Genomic DNA, 17,408 nt, shown 5'->3' with positions numbered 1-17,408 from the left:
ATAAAGCAAAAAGATATACCGAAAGCTAAGGGAAGATATTTGCATCATATAAATTAATAAAAGATTAGTTTCCAAAATATATAAAGAATTTCTAAAGGTCAGAAAAACCTGACAACAAAGTAGAAAAGTGAGCAAAAAATATTGCACAGATATTTCACAAAAGATGATACCCAAAAGGCACATGAACATATTAAATAAAAGATTCTCAATCTCAGTAATGATTAGGATCATGCAAGAATATGAGACACCATTTTATATCAACAAAATTGGGAGGAATTAAAATCTGACAGCCGAAACCGGTTTGGCTCAGTGGATGGAGCGTCGGCCTGCGGACTGAGGGGTCCCGGGTTCGATTCCGGTCAAGGGCATGTACCTGGGTTGCGGGCACATCTCCAGTGGGAGGTGTGCAGGAGGCAGCTGATTGATGTTTCTCTCTCATCGATGTTTCTGGCTCTCTGTCCCTCTCCCTTTCTCTCTGTGAAAAATCAATAAAATATATTTTTAAAAAAATAAAATAAAATAAAATAAAATCTGACAATGCAAAGTGGTGAGATGTTGTGCTTTAGAAATTCCTATGGGATTCTAAATTATATAACCACCATGCAAACAATTTGGCAACCTTCTTGTGAGTTGACCCTGTTCATACCATACTATTCAGCAGTTCCACTCCTAGGTGTATACCCTAGAGAAATGCTTATACATGTGCATGGAAAGACATAAAAATCTTCACAATAGCACTATAACAATATTTTTTTTAAAAAAAAGGTAAGTGAAAAAATAGCCCAACTATTTGTGGACAGAAGAATAGATAAATAAATGGTACCATGATCAGACCATGAAATATTATATAGCAATAAAAAATAATGGGCTCTATCAACACATATCAGCCTGTATGACCCACTAATGTGAAGCCAAAAAAAGCAAGTTGCAGTATACATAACAATAAACAAGTTCAGAATGAAGCAGAAATAAACTATATTGTTTAGGGATACATACATATGTGATACAACTCTAAAAAAAATCATAGTAATGATTAAATATGATGTCATGATAGTGGTTGCTTCAGAAGGTTTCTCGGTTACTGGTAATGTTCTCTTTCTTTAGTAATTATAGGTTTCTTGAATGTTCATTTTATTTTCAGCTTATGCACATATCTTAAGTATAAAATAATTCACAATATAAAAGTTAGCTTAGAAAGGAATTATGGCCCTAGCCGATTTGGCTCAGTGGATAGAGCATTGGCCTGTGGACCAAAGGTTCCCAGGTTCGGTTCCAGTACTTCAGTTGCAGGCTTCTCCCTGGCCCGGGGCCCTGGTCAGGGCTCACACAGGAGGCAACCAATCATGTGCTCTCAGATTAATATTTCTTTCTCTTCCTCTCTCTCTAAAAATAAATGGAAAAATACCCTTGGGTGAGAATTAAAAAAAAAAAAAAGGAATTAAGAAGAGGAATTGTAGACTATAATTACTTGTTTTGAATTTGGACCATGAATCACTGCATTACATAGTCATATAAATGTAGCAGTTTTGTTTTAGTAAAATACTGCAGATTGGTGACAGCTATTGGTTGTTAGCTAATGAGAGATACTATTTTCAGTATCTCTGATATTTTCAGTTTTACAAAAAGACATTTCACTAGTTTGGGGGGAAGCATAAACTTCAAATACATATTATTAGAAGAATATATGGGATTTAACTGTGTATGTTTTATCAGGGTTAATGCCCTTTTAATTTTCATTAGATGACTTTTTGCACTCTGAATGTTTACTTTTAAATAAAACTTTTGTGATTAGAATTTCAGTCACATAAGAGATGTTTCAAAAAGTTTGAGTATAATCTGCATATCAAAATTTGTGTGGTCATCTGCCTCAGAGCATCTTAACTAAAACAGTATTAGTTGGTGATTCAGAGCAGGCTTATAGCATTGATAAATGTGACAGCAGATATTTTCTTGGTAGAACTACTTACGAGTACTTTGACATTTTTATACTGCATTTAGTGCCATTGTTAGTATTTTCTCGCACTTTGTCTTCCATGAGAGCTTGAACTTGTTGATTGCAGTTTTCCCAGTTGTGGCACCTTGACACCTTTTCAGAACAAATCTCTGTATATTCGTTTACAGATACCTTAGATAGAACTTTAGGAGATAAACGGCACCTTGTGACTGTTGAACTGGAAGCAAAGCCAACTGAAACATCATCTGTTGTGCCAGTTACCGAGTACGCTGCAAGTATTAGTGAAGACATTCTGAAGGGCTCCCAAGAGGCCATTGAAAATGGAATTCACAGTGCATGCCTCCAAGGTAAGGTACCTTGGATAAGAGTAAGCATGAATATCACAATCAGTCACTCCCAATATTACCGATTATTTCAGTCTCTCTTCCCATCATGTGTATGTTATGCCTTTTATAATTATCCCATCGTCCTTGGATATTCTGTTCTGTGTTTTTTTTTGTTTTTTTTTTAGTCTTATGTTCAGTTTGCTTTTCCAGTTTTGGAGGTTTCTGCTGTTATATAACTCAGAAATAGGGGGAGAGAGAGACAGACAGACACATCGATCGGTGGCCTCCCATATGCGTCCCGACTGGAGATCGAACTGGTGTACAGGACGATTCTCTAACGAACTGGGCCACCTGCTAGGGCTGACTCGGAGACAAGTTTCCTCAGCCTATCCCGTCTACTTACTTGTAATCCCATCAGAGGCATCCCTATTTCTGTGATGGTGCTTTTGAGCTCCAGTATTTGTTCGGTTCTTAATCAGGACTTCCCTCTATCTCTGCTTTCATGCCCATTCATTCTGACATGCTGTCAGCTTTATCTGTCAGAGCCCTTAGCACATTAATCATAGTTGATTTACATTCCAGGTCTGATCATTCCAGTATCCCTGCTGTGTCTGGTTCTGATGCTTGTTCTATTTAAATTGTGCTTTTTGCCTTTTAATATGCCTTGTAATTTTTTCTTGATAGCCAGTCATGGTATACTGGGTAAAAGGAACTGCTGTAAACAGGCATTTACTAGTAGTAATGCAGTGAAGTATGGGGACGGGCAGCCTTCTATAGTCCTAGGATTAGGTCTCTGTCCTTTAGTGAACCTGTGCCTCTGGACTGTCAGTTGCACAAGTGTTTGAGTTTTTTTTCACTCCCCTTAGGTGGGACAGGATGGCTAGAGTGCACTGGAATAGGGCACTTCGCCCATCAGGCTCTGATGATGATGATACCCTTGCAGGTTAGGCTTTGGTTAACTAGGTTCCCCTGAGTGCAGGCCTTGTTAGGAACAGAGTGCTCTGGCCCTTGTCAGTTACCTCAGTTCGTTAGAGCATCGTCTGGCTACACCAAGGTGGCAGGTTTGATCCCCAATCAGGGCACATGCTAGTATGAGAGTCAACTTATTGATGCTTTAAGTGGAACAACAATTCGATGTTTCTCTCTCTTTCCCTCCCTCCTTTCTTATTTCCCTCTCTCCTTTTCTCTCCCTCTCTCTCAAAATCAATAAATTAGAAATAAAAAGAGTGCTCTGAAGTCTAAAGTACTGTTGTTTTTTCAATCCTCACCCAAGGATTTTTAAAATTGATTTTGAGAGAGAAACATCAATGTGAGAGAAACATTGATTGGATGCCTTCCACCATATGCCCCAACTGAGGATCGAACCTGCAACCTAGTATGTGCCTTGACCGGGAATTGAACCTGCAACCTTTCAGTGTATAGGACAACACTCCAACCAACTGAGCCACCCAGCCAGGGCCTGAAGTACTGTTTTGATTTGTAGTTGGTGGAATCCAAGGATGCAAAAGCAATGGATACAAAGGGGAAGGGGCCAATTCTAAGTTTTAAAGGAGTCAAGAATTACACGCAGGTTTTTGTCTGCTTGGAGGTTGGTTCCCCTAAATTCCTTGTATTTTCAAGGGTCAACTGTATTTCAAAATTATTTTTCTTCCCCCACGAAGCACCAGGAGGCTTTTCTCTGATAGTTACTGTGAGAACCTGCTTGAGCTCCTGGAGGTAGATCTCACAGAATTGTGTCCCCTTCATGACAGCTCCCCCCAAGCTTGTCCACACCAAGCCTCCAGTCATTTGTCAATGACAGCTCAGTTTTTCTTACCCTGGTGCTGGTTCCTGGGGCGTTTTCTCTAGTAAGTCTTTGCTCCAGGAAGCCATGACCCTTTGCATTTGCCCTCGCTCCATTCTTAGGAGCAGGAGTTTGTCCTTTGTCCTCCCACCTTGTAGATCCAAGAAGAGCTGTTGATTTGTCAGGCTGGTTTCCTTCTACTTGTTAGGACAGAGTGGTGACTTCCAAGGAAGCTCTTTACGTGCTAAACTGGACGTCCTCTCCCTGTTTCTTTACATTTCTCAATTACTCCTCACTGCATATTGAGTCCTAATACAAATGTTCCCCCTTGCCTAGGACCATTGCTTGGATCCCCAATTCAAGATGTGGCAATTACTTTACATTCACTGATGATTCATCCTGGTACCTCCTCGACTATGATTTCTGCCTGTGTCTCAAGATGTGTACAGAAGGTATATAACTACCCTAATCCTTTTTGCTTTAAGGGACTCTTCTGACAGTAGTGGGCTCTGATCCGCGGCAGCTGTACTTGTAGTGCCAGCCTTGTCTTTGCTTCCTGAGCCTTGTAGTTAATGAGAGTTTTTACCATGGAGAATTTTTGATTTTTTTAATCACTGGGTTTTATTTGCAAGAGGACCTAAGAAATCACTGTTTAACATAGTTAGCTATGAAATATCCCTTGGTTTTGACAAATAGTCAAGTTTCCTTAAGTGGCAGCTCTGCTTTCCCTACCTCAGACACATAGCCGATAGAAACAAGCATGGTAGGTTTGAGTGGAAGACATTTCCGGGGTCAGCTTGGCCAAAGGTGAACTATAATCTAAAGGACATTGAGGATCTAATATTGGTTCCAATATTGGAGTTCCTATTTATTCAAGTAAGATTACTTTAATTAAGAATTGCTGCATAATAGATTCAGGATAAGCATCTTCCCTTCTCAAAGCATCAAGCAATCTGGTCGTCTTGGCATGGTTACCCAATACCTACTGGGGCTGGATTAACCCCAAGGGTCCTGATATGCCAAGAAACGGTTCCATGAATTCCTGTGTGGGAATGCTTTAGCTTCGTAGGTGACTGATTTTGCATTAAAATACTTGCTTTTATAACCATCTTCTAATATTTTACACTGTGAGACCTGGTTTTCTATAGTCTTATTTGAATCCATAATTATAAAATTAACTTATTTGAATACGTAATTATAAAATTAACCCCAAGCTCCTGACTTAAGAAGGCTAAACTTAATATCTCTACCCTAGAAGTTAAAATTCAGACTTTGTTGTTGTTAACCCCCACCTGAGGATATTTTTCCATTGATTTTTAGAGAGAATGGAAGGGAGAGAGACAAACACCAATGTGAGAGAGAATTATGGATTAGCTGCCTCCTGCACACCCCCTACTGGGGACAAAGTCTGCAATCTGGGTATATGCCCGGACTGGGAATCAAACCGGTGACCCCTTAGTTCCTGGGTCTACGCTCAACCGCTGAGCCACACCTGGCTGAGCTAAGGAAACTTTTAAACAGAAATTTGACTTCCAATTTAGAAATGGACTGGCAGTCTTTAATATTTTTAGGCTCTGAAGACCGCTAATAAGCAAATTTTGGAGCCCTTGATGAACCTGGAGGTCACCGTGACTAGAGATCACCTCAGCGCTGTCCTGGCAGATCTGGCACAGAGAAGAGGGAGCATCCAGGAGATCCAGACTCGTCAGGACAACAGAGTTGTTGTTGGGTTTGTTCCCTTAGCAGAGACCATGGTAGGTACCGTGTCACTGAAAAGTACATGTTCTTAATATAGGGACAGATAGGCTGAGCAAAAAGAGAATCAGTGACATCTGAAAGAAGCATCAGGGCTTTGAGGTCCCGTTTCAGCCATCGGGAACTATTAGGACTTTGAATTTAAATTGTAGGAGATTCAAGCAGCATGGGGGTCCTTTCCAGTCCTCCACGGTGGTAGGTGCGTGTTGAACCAAAACATGGCACCAGCCTACCATTTTTTCCCTTCCAAGTTTTTACCCTGTTTCTTCAATTGCCAGTTTTTAGGCAAGTGTCATTCTCCTACCACCAGCCTCTCTGCTCCAGAACAAGCACCTGAGTGCTGGCAGTCATCTTACCAGATGCCGGGACCAGGGAAGACACCTGAAACACACCAGTGTTTTCTGTCCTTCACGTTTCAAATTTTTCCGGAGAAAAATTATTCAATGACCATTTGAAGAAGTGATATCGTTAAGTTACTTAATCACCTTTTCTGGTAATGGTCAAAAGATAAGTGGCAGGAAGAGAAATTTGAGGCTTAAATTAGAAGAGGTAACTGATTTAAATTGTTTTGATTAGGGTTATTCAACTGTGCTTCGAACGCTAACATCAGGCTCAGCTACGTTTACCTTAGAACTCTCTAATTACCAAGCCATGAATCCTCAAGACCAAAGTACGCTGCTCAACCGAAGAAGTGGCTTGACCTAAGTGCTTCAAGGTCCTTGGGGAGAAGTTCAGGAGCACCTACCTATTCGTTTTTAGTAAGAACAATTTTTATTGCTTTATTTATTGGACAAATAAATTGTTTCAGTACATTCTTTAAGTGACTGAAAAATCTTATTTAAAATTGACAGTGGCATCATAGCTGCCATTCTACTTTATGTCATGAGAAATGTGCTTTGATGTTGAGTTAATGTACCTGAACTATACCGAGGTTATTTCTGTCAGTAAAGACACAGCCCTTTGGAATATATTGAGTAATATCACCAAGTTATATTTTTATTTTTTTAAGTTTCTCTCACAAAAATATGCCAGTCTTGTATCTGTAATGTGTAAGATAGCAGTTCAATCAATACAAAGATATTTTATTTATACACAGTGTACCAAATCTTAATTTTACATGATTTCAAAACAAGTTGATTGTAGTAGACAGCTCTGGGCCTTTTCCCCTCCTAGTTTCAAATCATTTCAACACATTGTCACAATATCCAGTAAAAAGAGGTTCTGCAGCTATTCCGCGTCTGTAGAACAGATAGAGAATAAATAAAAGATGTTTTAGATTGATATCACTCATTTCCATCTTAAAAACTTAGTAGCTTAAATCAGAATCACCAACCACAGCATTCATTATTTTTAAAAGATTGTTCAAAGTGATTCAAGATGGAGGTCCAAATTTAACATAGCTATAAAAGTTGTTAAGTCCAAATATATCTTCTTATAGGTATTATTCCCTAATTAAGTCACTACTTCTTAGATTATATACATTTCTATTTATAGCAAAAATACCCAAGAAGCAAACTAACAGTGTATAAGGTTAAAAGTCACCCTGGACTTAATAATATCCCAGCTTGAAAAGCAGACTTACCGGACCATTCTGCAGCGGTGAACTGTTAGTCTTCTGTAGGCATCATCTAAACTTCTGACGTCTTGCCGACTCCAGAGTCTCTCGCCGATAGCACTTGCCCGAGGCCTAAAATGTAAACCATATGTCTCCCAAAGCATTTTAAATTCATTCATTCTTAAAGAAGTGAGTATCTAAGTCTTATGGGGGGGAGGGGGAGCGGGTGGCGGTGGCGGCGGGAGAGAATTCCTAATGCTTTCCGACTTGGATGGAGAAGGAAAACTAAGGCACCTTAATTCAAATGTGATCACTTAAATTCCATACCATAGTCTCGGAGAGAGGTTAGTTGCATCCACGTATTCTCCCCACAGACAAGCTTCTCCACCAATGACAAGTTGTTTCTGTTCCTGAGTACCTACATTAAAATCATTGGGTTGATGTACGTTAGCAGTTGCAGCTTAAGGCTTAGAAACAGAAGGATAAGTCAGTATTGCCTCTATCTTTATCCCGGGGCTGCATTTTTCTCCTGTGTCAGCAGAATCTTGGGAGATTTCATGGTAGTGGCACAAGAAAAGGTGGCAAACTTTATTCCTGCCCCCGACCCTGTGGTTCACACAGTGCTTTTTAGCATGTGTCAACTATGTGGTGGGCCAGTATTAAAGATACCATTTTATATTGGTTTTCTGCAAACTGATTTGGTCACCAGAAACATTTTTTCCCCTGGTTGCCTATGAATAGTGTACCAGGGAACACAAATTGGAATACTAGTGACCACCACTCCTGTCTTTGATATCTGTCTCTTGGTAGTAAAAAAGAGACCAACTACCTAACACCTAATCCCAATCAGGGCACATACCTAGTTTGTGAGTTTGATCCCCAGTCAGGGTGTGTATGGGAGGCAACTGATCGCTGTTTCTCTCTCTTCCTCCCTCTCTCTCTAAAATAAACAATAACAGTAATAACATATCCTCAGGTGAGGACTGAAAAAATGTAGGTAGAGAGTAACAAGACTCATCCGTGAAAATTGAGATAAAATCTAAGGAAATGCACTTTTGAAGTTCTTTTATTTAGGTAAGGATTTGGTTTATTTCACATTTCAAATAATACTGAGGCCTTCCTTTTTAAGTAAACACAAAACCAAGGATCAAACATAAAAGGGAGGAGAGTTAGTAGGTAATACTGAGGTAAGGATTTCCTGGAGGGGAGAGGAGTGAAGAAAATCGGGGTAATGATGTTGCTTCACTTACCACTAAAATTGAGAGGTTCCACTGCATAGTATAGTCTCCAGTCTTGTCCATAACTGATCCTGTCCAAGTACCACGGAGCAGATATGATCACAGGGAAGCCAGCTGCTGTGATTGAACTCAGTTCCTTAGCATAATTTTGCTCTTTCCATACTTGAACTACAGTGCCTGGCTGAAGCTATTAAAGTTAAAAATTGCAATATATATTATTAGGTCTAGCAAATTCAGTAGGTGATATTTAAAGTCCAAGACTTGTAACTAGAAAACTAACTTTAAGATCCTTGAAAAACTTAAACATTGTCATCTTTACCCTTCCTCTTCAGTTAGTGTCAAATGCTATTTCTTATAGAGACTTAAATTTAGAAGTTGCATTAACCTTCAGGTTGGATACTTAACTTTTGCCTATTTATGACACCATACAGGTGTAATGAACCAAGGCTTTAGTCCCATCCTACCACACTATTGTTTTACTTACTTTCAAACTGTGAGGATGCCAACAGCCCTTCGGGAAAGCTCATACTAATTGCTGGAGTTGCAAATTCTCAGTTGCCCCAAAGGAAAATAAAGAATTCTGACTAAGAACTAGAGAGATGCCATGTAAAATAAAAAGTGTACACTGGCAATTTTACCTAAAACTACCTTAATAGCAGTGAAGACTCATTTGTTCTTATCTGTTTGTTCTGCCCTTTCCTGAAAAAAAAAAAAAAGGAGCTTCAAAGTACTCCCATTTGTGATTAATGAGATGGCAGGGGATGAGGGAAAAGATGAGGAGGAGGCATGAAAGAGTGAAGTAAATGGAAGAAAAGAAACACCATTAACACAGGCATGAAAGAGTGAAGTAAATGGAAGAAAAGAAACAAACACCATTAATATTGGCCTCAGTGCACAGCTACTGCCTAATAAAAGTTTAAATGTTACAGGAAGCTAATTTCCCTATAGTGTTGGGGAATGGAGATATTAGAACATGAAGCCTGTCATAGTATCAGAATCAAATGTAGTTTTCATACTTCTCACCTTTGCGTTATTATCAAAAACCTCTTGCCAGACTATGGATCCCTTCTTTAGAGTTGAAATAATATTCAAAAGCCTACCATTGGGGGAGGGAAAAAAGTTATTTCAGATCACAAGCTTAACAATATGTTGAAAGCATGCATATTTTCTACCAAGGACTGAAACACTGAGAGGTACCTTTCAATATAGCACAGCTTTATAGCAGAACCTGCTAAATTTGGTGGTAAGCCATGTGGCTCCTTCCTAGAACATGGCTCAGAAGCTGACACAGCAGAGGGGTTTAACAGTCATCTGCTGAATGAATGAGCTAATAAGCATGCGCCCAAAATAGGAAGACAGGGCAGCTAACAGGGAAATGTACAAACAACAATCTTTAGTAATTTCATGGGTATCTTAGAAACTATGATCTAGACCAGCGGTTCTCAACCTATGGGTCGTGACCCCTTTGGGGGTCGAACGACCCTTTCACAGAGGTCGCCTAAGACCATCCTGCATATCAGATATTTACATTACGATTCATAACAGTAGCAACGAAAATAATTTTATGGTTGGGTCACAACATGAGGAACTGTATTTAAAGGGCCAGAAGGTTGAGAACCACTGATCTAGACTATAATGTCACCTAAATAACACTTAACAGTTGCTGACAATCAGTCCATAAGTATTTCCTGATATTTAGACAATGCCGTGAACTCTGCAGGATAAAAAAAAAAATTTAGAATGTATCATACAAAAAGCTAAATAGGAAAAGACTAGAATTGGGCTTGCCCAGTGCAGGCAAACTACAGCCTGTTTTTGTGTGGCTCATGAGCCAAGAATGGTTTTTACATTTGTAAAGTATTCAAAAAAAAAAAAAAGTGCAACCAGATGTGGCCCACAAAGCCTAACATATTTACTTTCTGGCCTTTACAGAAAAAAGTGTACTGGTCCCTCGTATAGAATAGCACTGCCCAGTAGACCTTTCTGCAGTGGTGGAAGGGTTCTTGTCTGTGTACCTTCCCATATGGGAGCCACTAACTAACCCCATCCAGCTATCGGACACTTGAAATGTGGCTAATGTGACTAAGGAACTGAATTTTTAATTCCTTTAACTTAAATGCAAATAGCCACATGTGGCCATGGCTACCGTACCGGACAGATATAACGTAAAAAAATGGTCCTGGAAATGAATTACAGGGGCTGGATGGTGGTGAGGACTTCATAGGGTAGCCAAGGGCTTTCAGTTGAGTTCCTAGAACACATGACTGCTGTCCTATCGTTACTGCAAAAGGCTTAGAGTTACCATGTTAACTGATCTGAAGAAAGCAGTGGGTCATGCTTCCTTCTTTATGATTTTTCATGCAAAGTATACAACATCTACACTTTAGCAAGGGGTGGAGAGAAAATAAATAAAGCAGTACTAGTCATAGCTAAAACTTTTACAAAAGGCATTGATGAAATTAAGTAGGCTTTCAAGTAACTTACTTTTGAATATAGAAAGATTCTAGTTTACTAAAGTCAGTGCCAAAGCCTTTCTGCTTCATGAAAGTCTGGATATTTGGATTGGACTCCCTTAAAAAAAAAAAAAAAAGAACAATTAAAATTTCATTAGTTTGATATGCCCAATCTATTTAAAGCAGTGTACATCTTACCATCATTTGTGCCAATTTAAAACTGTTAAAATTGTAGAGTAAAAATAAGCTTAAAAACTTAGTTATGAGTTATCTTTGTTTTCCACAACAAATAATTTTTTCCAGAAGCTGATTTCTTGTAAAAATGGCTTTCCTACCTCCTGCCTCTCTCCTCCATTTATGGCTATTCGCAGAGAGGATTTTTTATTTGAAAAATTCCCCTCACTTACTCACTGCCCTCTTTCACTAAAGCTGTTTTCATTCACTATAGTCTTTTTTTGTTAAGTCTCCATTCTCTTCTCTTCTGCATTTTGATTCTCCTTCCTAAAAGGTTTTGTTTTCTCATACCACCCCAAATTCACCATCTCAGGAGTTGTGTTGCCAAATGAAAACCGTGCAAGCAGAGATGATATCCCAAATCTTTCCTTTCCATGTGGAGGCCTTTAAACCTACTTCAAATGCAACGGTTAAAGAAAATAAGGGTTTTAAAGAATTGTCATACCAACAATCATATTCCACTTCATCTCCTCCCAAATGAATGAACCGATCTGGAAACACCCAACTGATTTCTTTGAAGAGCTTATACAGGAAACTGTAAGTTGTATTCAAAGTAGGGTTTATAGGTCCAGAAGCATCAGGCTGATAGGACCTATAACATGGAGTCAGGAGACCTTCCTGACCTGGGGAAAAACAAGAAGATTCTTTCCTTAAAAAGTAATTTGATTACAAAGATATGGCTTAGCACATGACCACAGACTTTCTTTTGTTGGAGAACTGTTTCCCGAATCCTATCCCGGTACCTCTTTGTTTCTTTTCCATCAGCCTGAGATTTTATCCACTTCAAATATTGACTAATGATTCCCAAATCTTCAGCTTGCCCCAACTCTTGCTTGAGCTTCCAGCCATATTTCAGATTCCTTGCTCAACACAATTAAAAGCTCAACTTCACTATCCTATCTGCACTTCAAATACAATCCAACAAAAACTAAATTTATGTTCCCTAAGCTCCTTCAGGAGCTTCTCTTGATCTTTGTATTCTGGTAAGGGCACCACCATCCTCCCAGTCTATAACTCTTCCCCTTCCTCCTAAAGTCAGTAAGTTGCCAAATTCTATGGGTTATTTTTCCAAAATGTCTCCCAGTTCTGTACATTATTTTCCATTAGGACTTCAGTATCTTTCCCCTTCCAATCTGTCACTTTCACTTCGGTTTTCCTGAAGTGTGGCTCCCTCGTGTCACTCTTCTGCTTTGTAACTTTCACTGGGTTCTAGGTATCCTGATGAAGAGACCACATTCCTCAGGCAAGACCTCTCCATTGTACTTTTCCAGATTTATTTCCCACTATTCTCCATGTCTACCCTAATAGTATTTATTGAACAGTTATAAATGTTAGTGGCTGTACTGTGTGCTTTACATTCATTATTTAATCCTCAAAAAGTTACATGGTAACTACTGCTCACATTCCCATTCTAGAGATGGGGAAACTGAGGATGAGATGTTCTATAATTTGTCCAAGGTCACTCAGTTATAAGCAGCAGAAGCAGGATTCAAGCCCAGGCAGTCTGGCTCCAGAGCCCGTTCTTAACCACCCTGTAATAAAAATTCCTCCTACTCTGCCTTTTCTCATGTTATTCCCTCCACCAGAAACACAGATATATTCTTTAATCTCTCAGAAGCATTGTGTTAGCTCATCCATAAAACCATTTCTTTGTGTGTGTGTGTGTGACTTTTATTGATTTCAGAGAGGAAGGGAGAGAGAGAGAAACATCAATGATGAGAGAGAATCATTGATTGGCTGCCTCCTGCACGCCCCCTACTGGGGATTGAGCCTGCAACCCAGGCATGTGCTCTTCACCAGAATCAAACCCAGATCCTTCAGTCTGCAGGCCAACGCTCTATCCATTGAGGCAAACTGGCTAGGGCGATAAACCATTTCTTGAATTCACTTACTGAGTTCTACTTGTCATAGTCACTTTTTATGTTTTCCTTTATCCTGTTTGTATACTTTAGGCAGTGCCTAGATACAGCAACTTGCTCACAACAGACACATAATAGTTACTGAATTATTATCTGTCAATAGTGTTACTTTTTGTGTAAATCACAACTAAGAACAAAATGAGCCAACACCAAGTCATAAAATAAGAGATGCAGGACCTCAAATGTTCACTTTTTGCAACTCATAAAACACGTACCTTTTCCCCAAGACTGTGTATGTCCGGGGCTATCAAATTCCGGTATGACTCGAATCCCCCGTAATCGGGCATATTCAATCACCTCACGGACTTCATTTGGTGTATAAACATGAGAGAGAGAATAGCTTCCCTGTAAAAACCACGTTGATTAAAATTTAAATGTATGAAATGCATCCTGAAAACTGTTAACAGTCCTGATTGCAATTTGATATCTCATAGCTGATTTTTTTCAGTATCACAATGTATTAAATAGTTCCATGTGACGTAGCATGACTCATTTAAATTACTTACCATATCTTATCTCCATAAGCTTTCAGCATACTTTAGATTAATTCCACATTTACTGTGGATCTATCTAAAACAACCCTTCTTGTTTCATGAATGTCTTCCATTATTCTGTGTCAACCTCATGTAACCATACAAGACAGAAATAAAATGTTTGATTCCAAAGTGAAACCTCTGAAAATGAAATACATTGCCCTTGGCAACTTAGAATAAAAGTTTACAGGTTACTACAAAGCATAACTATTTCTCTTAAAGTCACTTTAAATACTATCAGCTTTAAAAATTCCCCCAGAAACACTGTGGTAAGTGACCAGCTATTTCTTTAAGGTTACCCTCAGTTTCTTTATAGGTCACTTGAAAAACTAGAACTCAATACTGGTTGTAACTAAAGATAAAGGTCCATTGAAGGTATTACTGTAGCACATTTCTCAAGGTATAAATATCCTCCTATATAATAAAAGCCTAATATGCTAAGTGTCCGGTCATCTGTTCAACCAATCAAAGTGTAATGTGCTAATAATATACTAAGGCCACTCAACCACTCGTTATGACATGCACTGACCACCAGGGAGCAGACGCTCTGATTGGTAGGTTAGCTTGCTGCTGGGGTCCGGCCAATTGGGAAATGAGCGAGACGGGCTGGACACATCCTGGAGCTCTCCCAAGGTCCCTCCCCGGCTGGCCAACCTCCCCCATCCCTCCTCAGTCTGGCCTACACCCTCTTGCAATCTGGGACCCCTCCAGGGATGTTGGAGAGCCGGTTTCAGCCCAATCCTGCAGGCCAGGCCGAGGGACCTCACTGGTGCACCAATTCGTGCACCGGGCCTCTAGTAATATATAAATATGTGTGTAATATATAAATATAAATGCCCAACTCCTAAAATTAGCCTTGCCCCATCCCCCAAATCAAATTTGTGTCTAATCAAGATTAGATCTAATATCCAGTGCACCAGTTTAAAGTAAATACAGAAGAACATGTTTACACTATGGGAATGCAATTAGCAAAACCCAGACTATGGGAAACTATTGGGACAAATTAATTTCTTCATCAAAAAATAACAAATTCTAAGGAAAAAAAAGCCCAACTGGAGTGGCTCCGTGGTTGAGCATTGACCTATGAACCAGGGGGTCATGGTTTATTCCTGGTCAGGGCATATGCCCGGGTTGTAGGCTTAATCCACAGTATGGTATGGGTCATGCAGGAGGCAGCCAATCAATGATTCTCTCTCATCATTGATGTTTCTATCTCTCTCCCCCTCTCTCTTCCTCTCTGAAATCAATAAAAATATATATTTAAAAAGAGAGAGAGAGAGATAGACTCTGGCTGGTATTGCTCAGCAGTTAGAACATCAGACCTTGAACTTACTAAAGGGTCGTGGATTCAATTCCTGGTCAAGGGTTTGTACCTGGGTTGTGGTTTGCTCCCTGCTCCCCATCAGGGCTCATGCAGGAGGCAACCAGCCTCTACTTTTCCGCCAATCCCACTCCTGTTCTCCTTTCTATATGAACTGACCACAATGTATGGACCTTACTTGTACCTCAATGCAATTTTTTTTTTCTTTTTAAGAAAAAGGCCTTTGGGAAATGGCTGTCTAGATTTTTAATTTTTTTAGCTGCAATAACGTTTTGGTGTTTTTTGTTGTTGCTTTTAAACAGCCCCTTCGCAAATGAGATAGGACGTCTTGGATTTGCTTCAGAATACTGGCGGGGGAAGTACAGGTGATAGAAGATTGGCTTGTACTGACTATTGAAGCTGGGTGATGAGGACATGGAAATTCATTAAATTATTCTATGGATGTTTAAAAATTTCCATAATAAAAAGTAAAACAAAAGCAAACACAAACAGGAGTGCTGCTAGCATTTCAGCCTATACTGTGTTGTAACATTGGAGAAAGCTTTGGAATTACGGACAGAGAATGAAATTTTGAGTCTTGGTTCTGCCCTTCCTAACTGCAACTTGGGACAAGGCATATAGCTTCTCAGTTACTGTTTTTGGATTATATGGGGTTAAAGTAGGTGATACTGAAGCTCATTCCCATCTCCACTCGTCTATAATACAATCAATTTGAACACTCTGAGACTACCATTATTTTCTAAGAAGGCGTTCTGATTTCTACAATTTCCTACTTCTGGTAGTTTTTCAGAGAGAAAAAGAAAGTCATTTAGAGAATTCAAAATAATTGTTTAAAACAAATAAACAGTTGGACTACCTGATAAATATAATTTCTTAACCGTATGAGAATCATGCAATGTGTCAAGGTTTCCTATATTCATTAAGGTTTTAAAATTTTATTTATATAGCCCCTACAGATTGTTTACATTTATAATAACAATTATAAAAATGGAACAGTTTTATAGATCTAAAATGCTAAGTCAGCCCTAGCCAGTTTGGCTCAGTGGATAGAGCATTGGCCTGTAGACTGAAGGGTCCCGGGTTCAATTCCAGTCAAGGGCACATACCTAGGTTGTGGGCTTGATCCCCGGTAGGGGGCATTCAGGAGACAGCTGATCAGTGATTCTCATCATTGATGTTTCTCTCTCTCCCTCCCCTTCCTCTCTGAACTCAATAAACATATTTTTAAAATAAATAAAAATAAAAAAATAAAATGCTAAGTCACAGCCTAGTAAAAAAACATTTAAAACCACAAATATCTAACTTTTACACTTTAATTCTATCCATCAGAAACATTAAAGCTACAAATTTCTAATGAAGCTACCAAAACTTTTTGTAAACAGACTACAACATAAATTACTCACTTTGTTGCTTAACTCTGGAAAAGTGGTGCTTTCATAAGGGAAAGACTGGTCATCGACTATGTGCCAGTGGAGAACATTAAACTTATTAAAAGCCATGGCATCCTGCAAAAAAAATGTTAAAAAATTATATGTCACAGATATAACACACAATCCAATTTACATATCTCCACTCAGGACTGTTCCCAATGTGTCTGCTTCCTTTTAAAATTTTCAGTAAAGAAAGAATGTGGAAGCAGTATAAACCCTATTTCTTATATACTTTATATGGCATGCCATATTTCAAAAAGAAAAGCCAATATGGAATCTGTATTCATTCTAAATAGTGAGCTCTACGAGAAGGGAGCAAGCTTATACATTCCCAGTATTTGGGGATCAGCCAAGAATGGAAATAGTTCTTGGCTGCTCCTACTGCTATGAAGAAAAAGGAGGCATTCATTCAAGTTCCAGAGCTTGTAATTACCACCATTCTAAGATTTGAGTGCCAACCCTTTCCTTAGAAATAAGAGAAATATGGTACAAATGCAATACACTTCTAATCAAAATCTCAGAAGTTTTAGGGGAAACTGACATATTTACTCTGGAGGAATTAATAATCCTACCTAATAAAAGGGCAATATGCAAATTAACCATCACTCCGTCACAAATATGGCGGTGCCCATAGTGGCCGGGGTGGTGGACGCTGCTGGCGTCGCCCCAGTGACGAGCCCCAGCCTCCCATGCGCCCCGGCTCATGGAGGGAGGGAAGTTGGGGGGGTTCTGGCCAGTGGCCGGCCGGGGCGCGGGATGCTGGCGTCATTGCAGGCCAGGCTGAGGGACACCACCACCCCCGAATTTTGTGCACCAGGCCTATAGTGTTTATATAAAATATAAGTAGATTATTATTTTTTTTTAATATTTTATTGATTTTTTACAGAGAGGAAGGGAGAAGGATAGA

The 17,408-nt window shown here is 39.3% G+C and overlaps 2 protein-coding genes across 7 annotated transcripts in view; one reads left to right on the top strand and one right to left on the bottom strand.

The window, feature by feature from the left end:
- GFM2 (G elongation factor, mitochondrial 2) overlaps positions 1-6,576 on the top strand; it is a 39,323-nt gene extending 32,747 nt beyond the window's left edge. For all 6 annotated transcript variants that reach the window (XM_014549758.1, XM_014549785.1, XM_014549780.1 and 3 more), the window contains 4 exons: positions 2,122-2,301; positions 4,400-4,515; positions 5,635-5,817; positions 6,395-6,576. In XM_014549758.1, coding sequence (XP_014405244.1) covers positions 2,122-2,301; positions 4,400-4,515; positions 5,635-5,817; positions 6,395-6,523 — 608 coding nt within the window. In that variant the 3' untranslated portion in view covers positions 6,524-6,576. The remainder of the gene's footprint in view (positions 1-2,121; positions 2,302-4,399; positions 4,516-5,634; positions 5,818-6,394) is intronic.
- Positions 6,577-6,788: 212 nt separating this feature from the next.
- HEXB (hexosaminidase B (beta polypeptide)) overlaps positions 6,789-17,408 on the bottom strand; it is a 52,450-nt gene continuing 41,830 nt past the window's right edge. Inside the window, exons 7-15 of the mRNA XM_005858150.2 lie at positions 16,475-16,576; positions 13,433-13,562; positions 11,744-11,921; positions 11,096-11,182; positions 9,635-9,707; positions 8,624-8,798; positions 7,701-7,791; positions 7,401-7,505; positions 6,789-7,056 (exon numbers count right to left, since the gene is read on the bottom strand). Coding sequence (XP_005858212.1) covers positions 6,999-7,056; positions 7,401-7,505; positions 7,701-7,791; positions 8,624-8,798; positions 9,635-9,707; positions 11,096-11,182; positions 11,744-11,921; positions 13,433-13,562; positions 16,475-16,576 — 999 coding nt within the window. The 3' untranslated portion in view covers positions 6,789-6,998. The remainder of the gene's footprint in view (positions 7,057-7,400; positions 7,506-7,700; positions 7,792-8,623; positions 8,799-9,634; positions 9,708-11,095; positions 11,183-11,743; positions 11,922-13,432; positions 13,563-16,474; positions 16,577-17,408) is intronic.

This window comes from Myotis brandtii, unplaced genomic scaffold, assembly GCF_000412655.1.
Source record: "Myotis brandtii unplaced genomic scaffold, ASM41265v1 scaffold115, whole genome shotgun sequence".
In the NCBI taxonomy this organism is placed as follows: Eukaryota; Metazoa; Chordata; class Mammalia; order Chiroptera; family Vespertilionidae; genus Myotis; species Myotis brandtii.
Note: the sequence above shows the minus strand (reverse complement) of the source record. Positions and strands in the feature narration are given on the sequence as shown.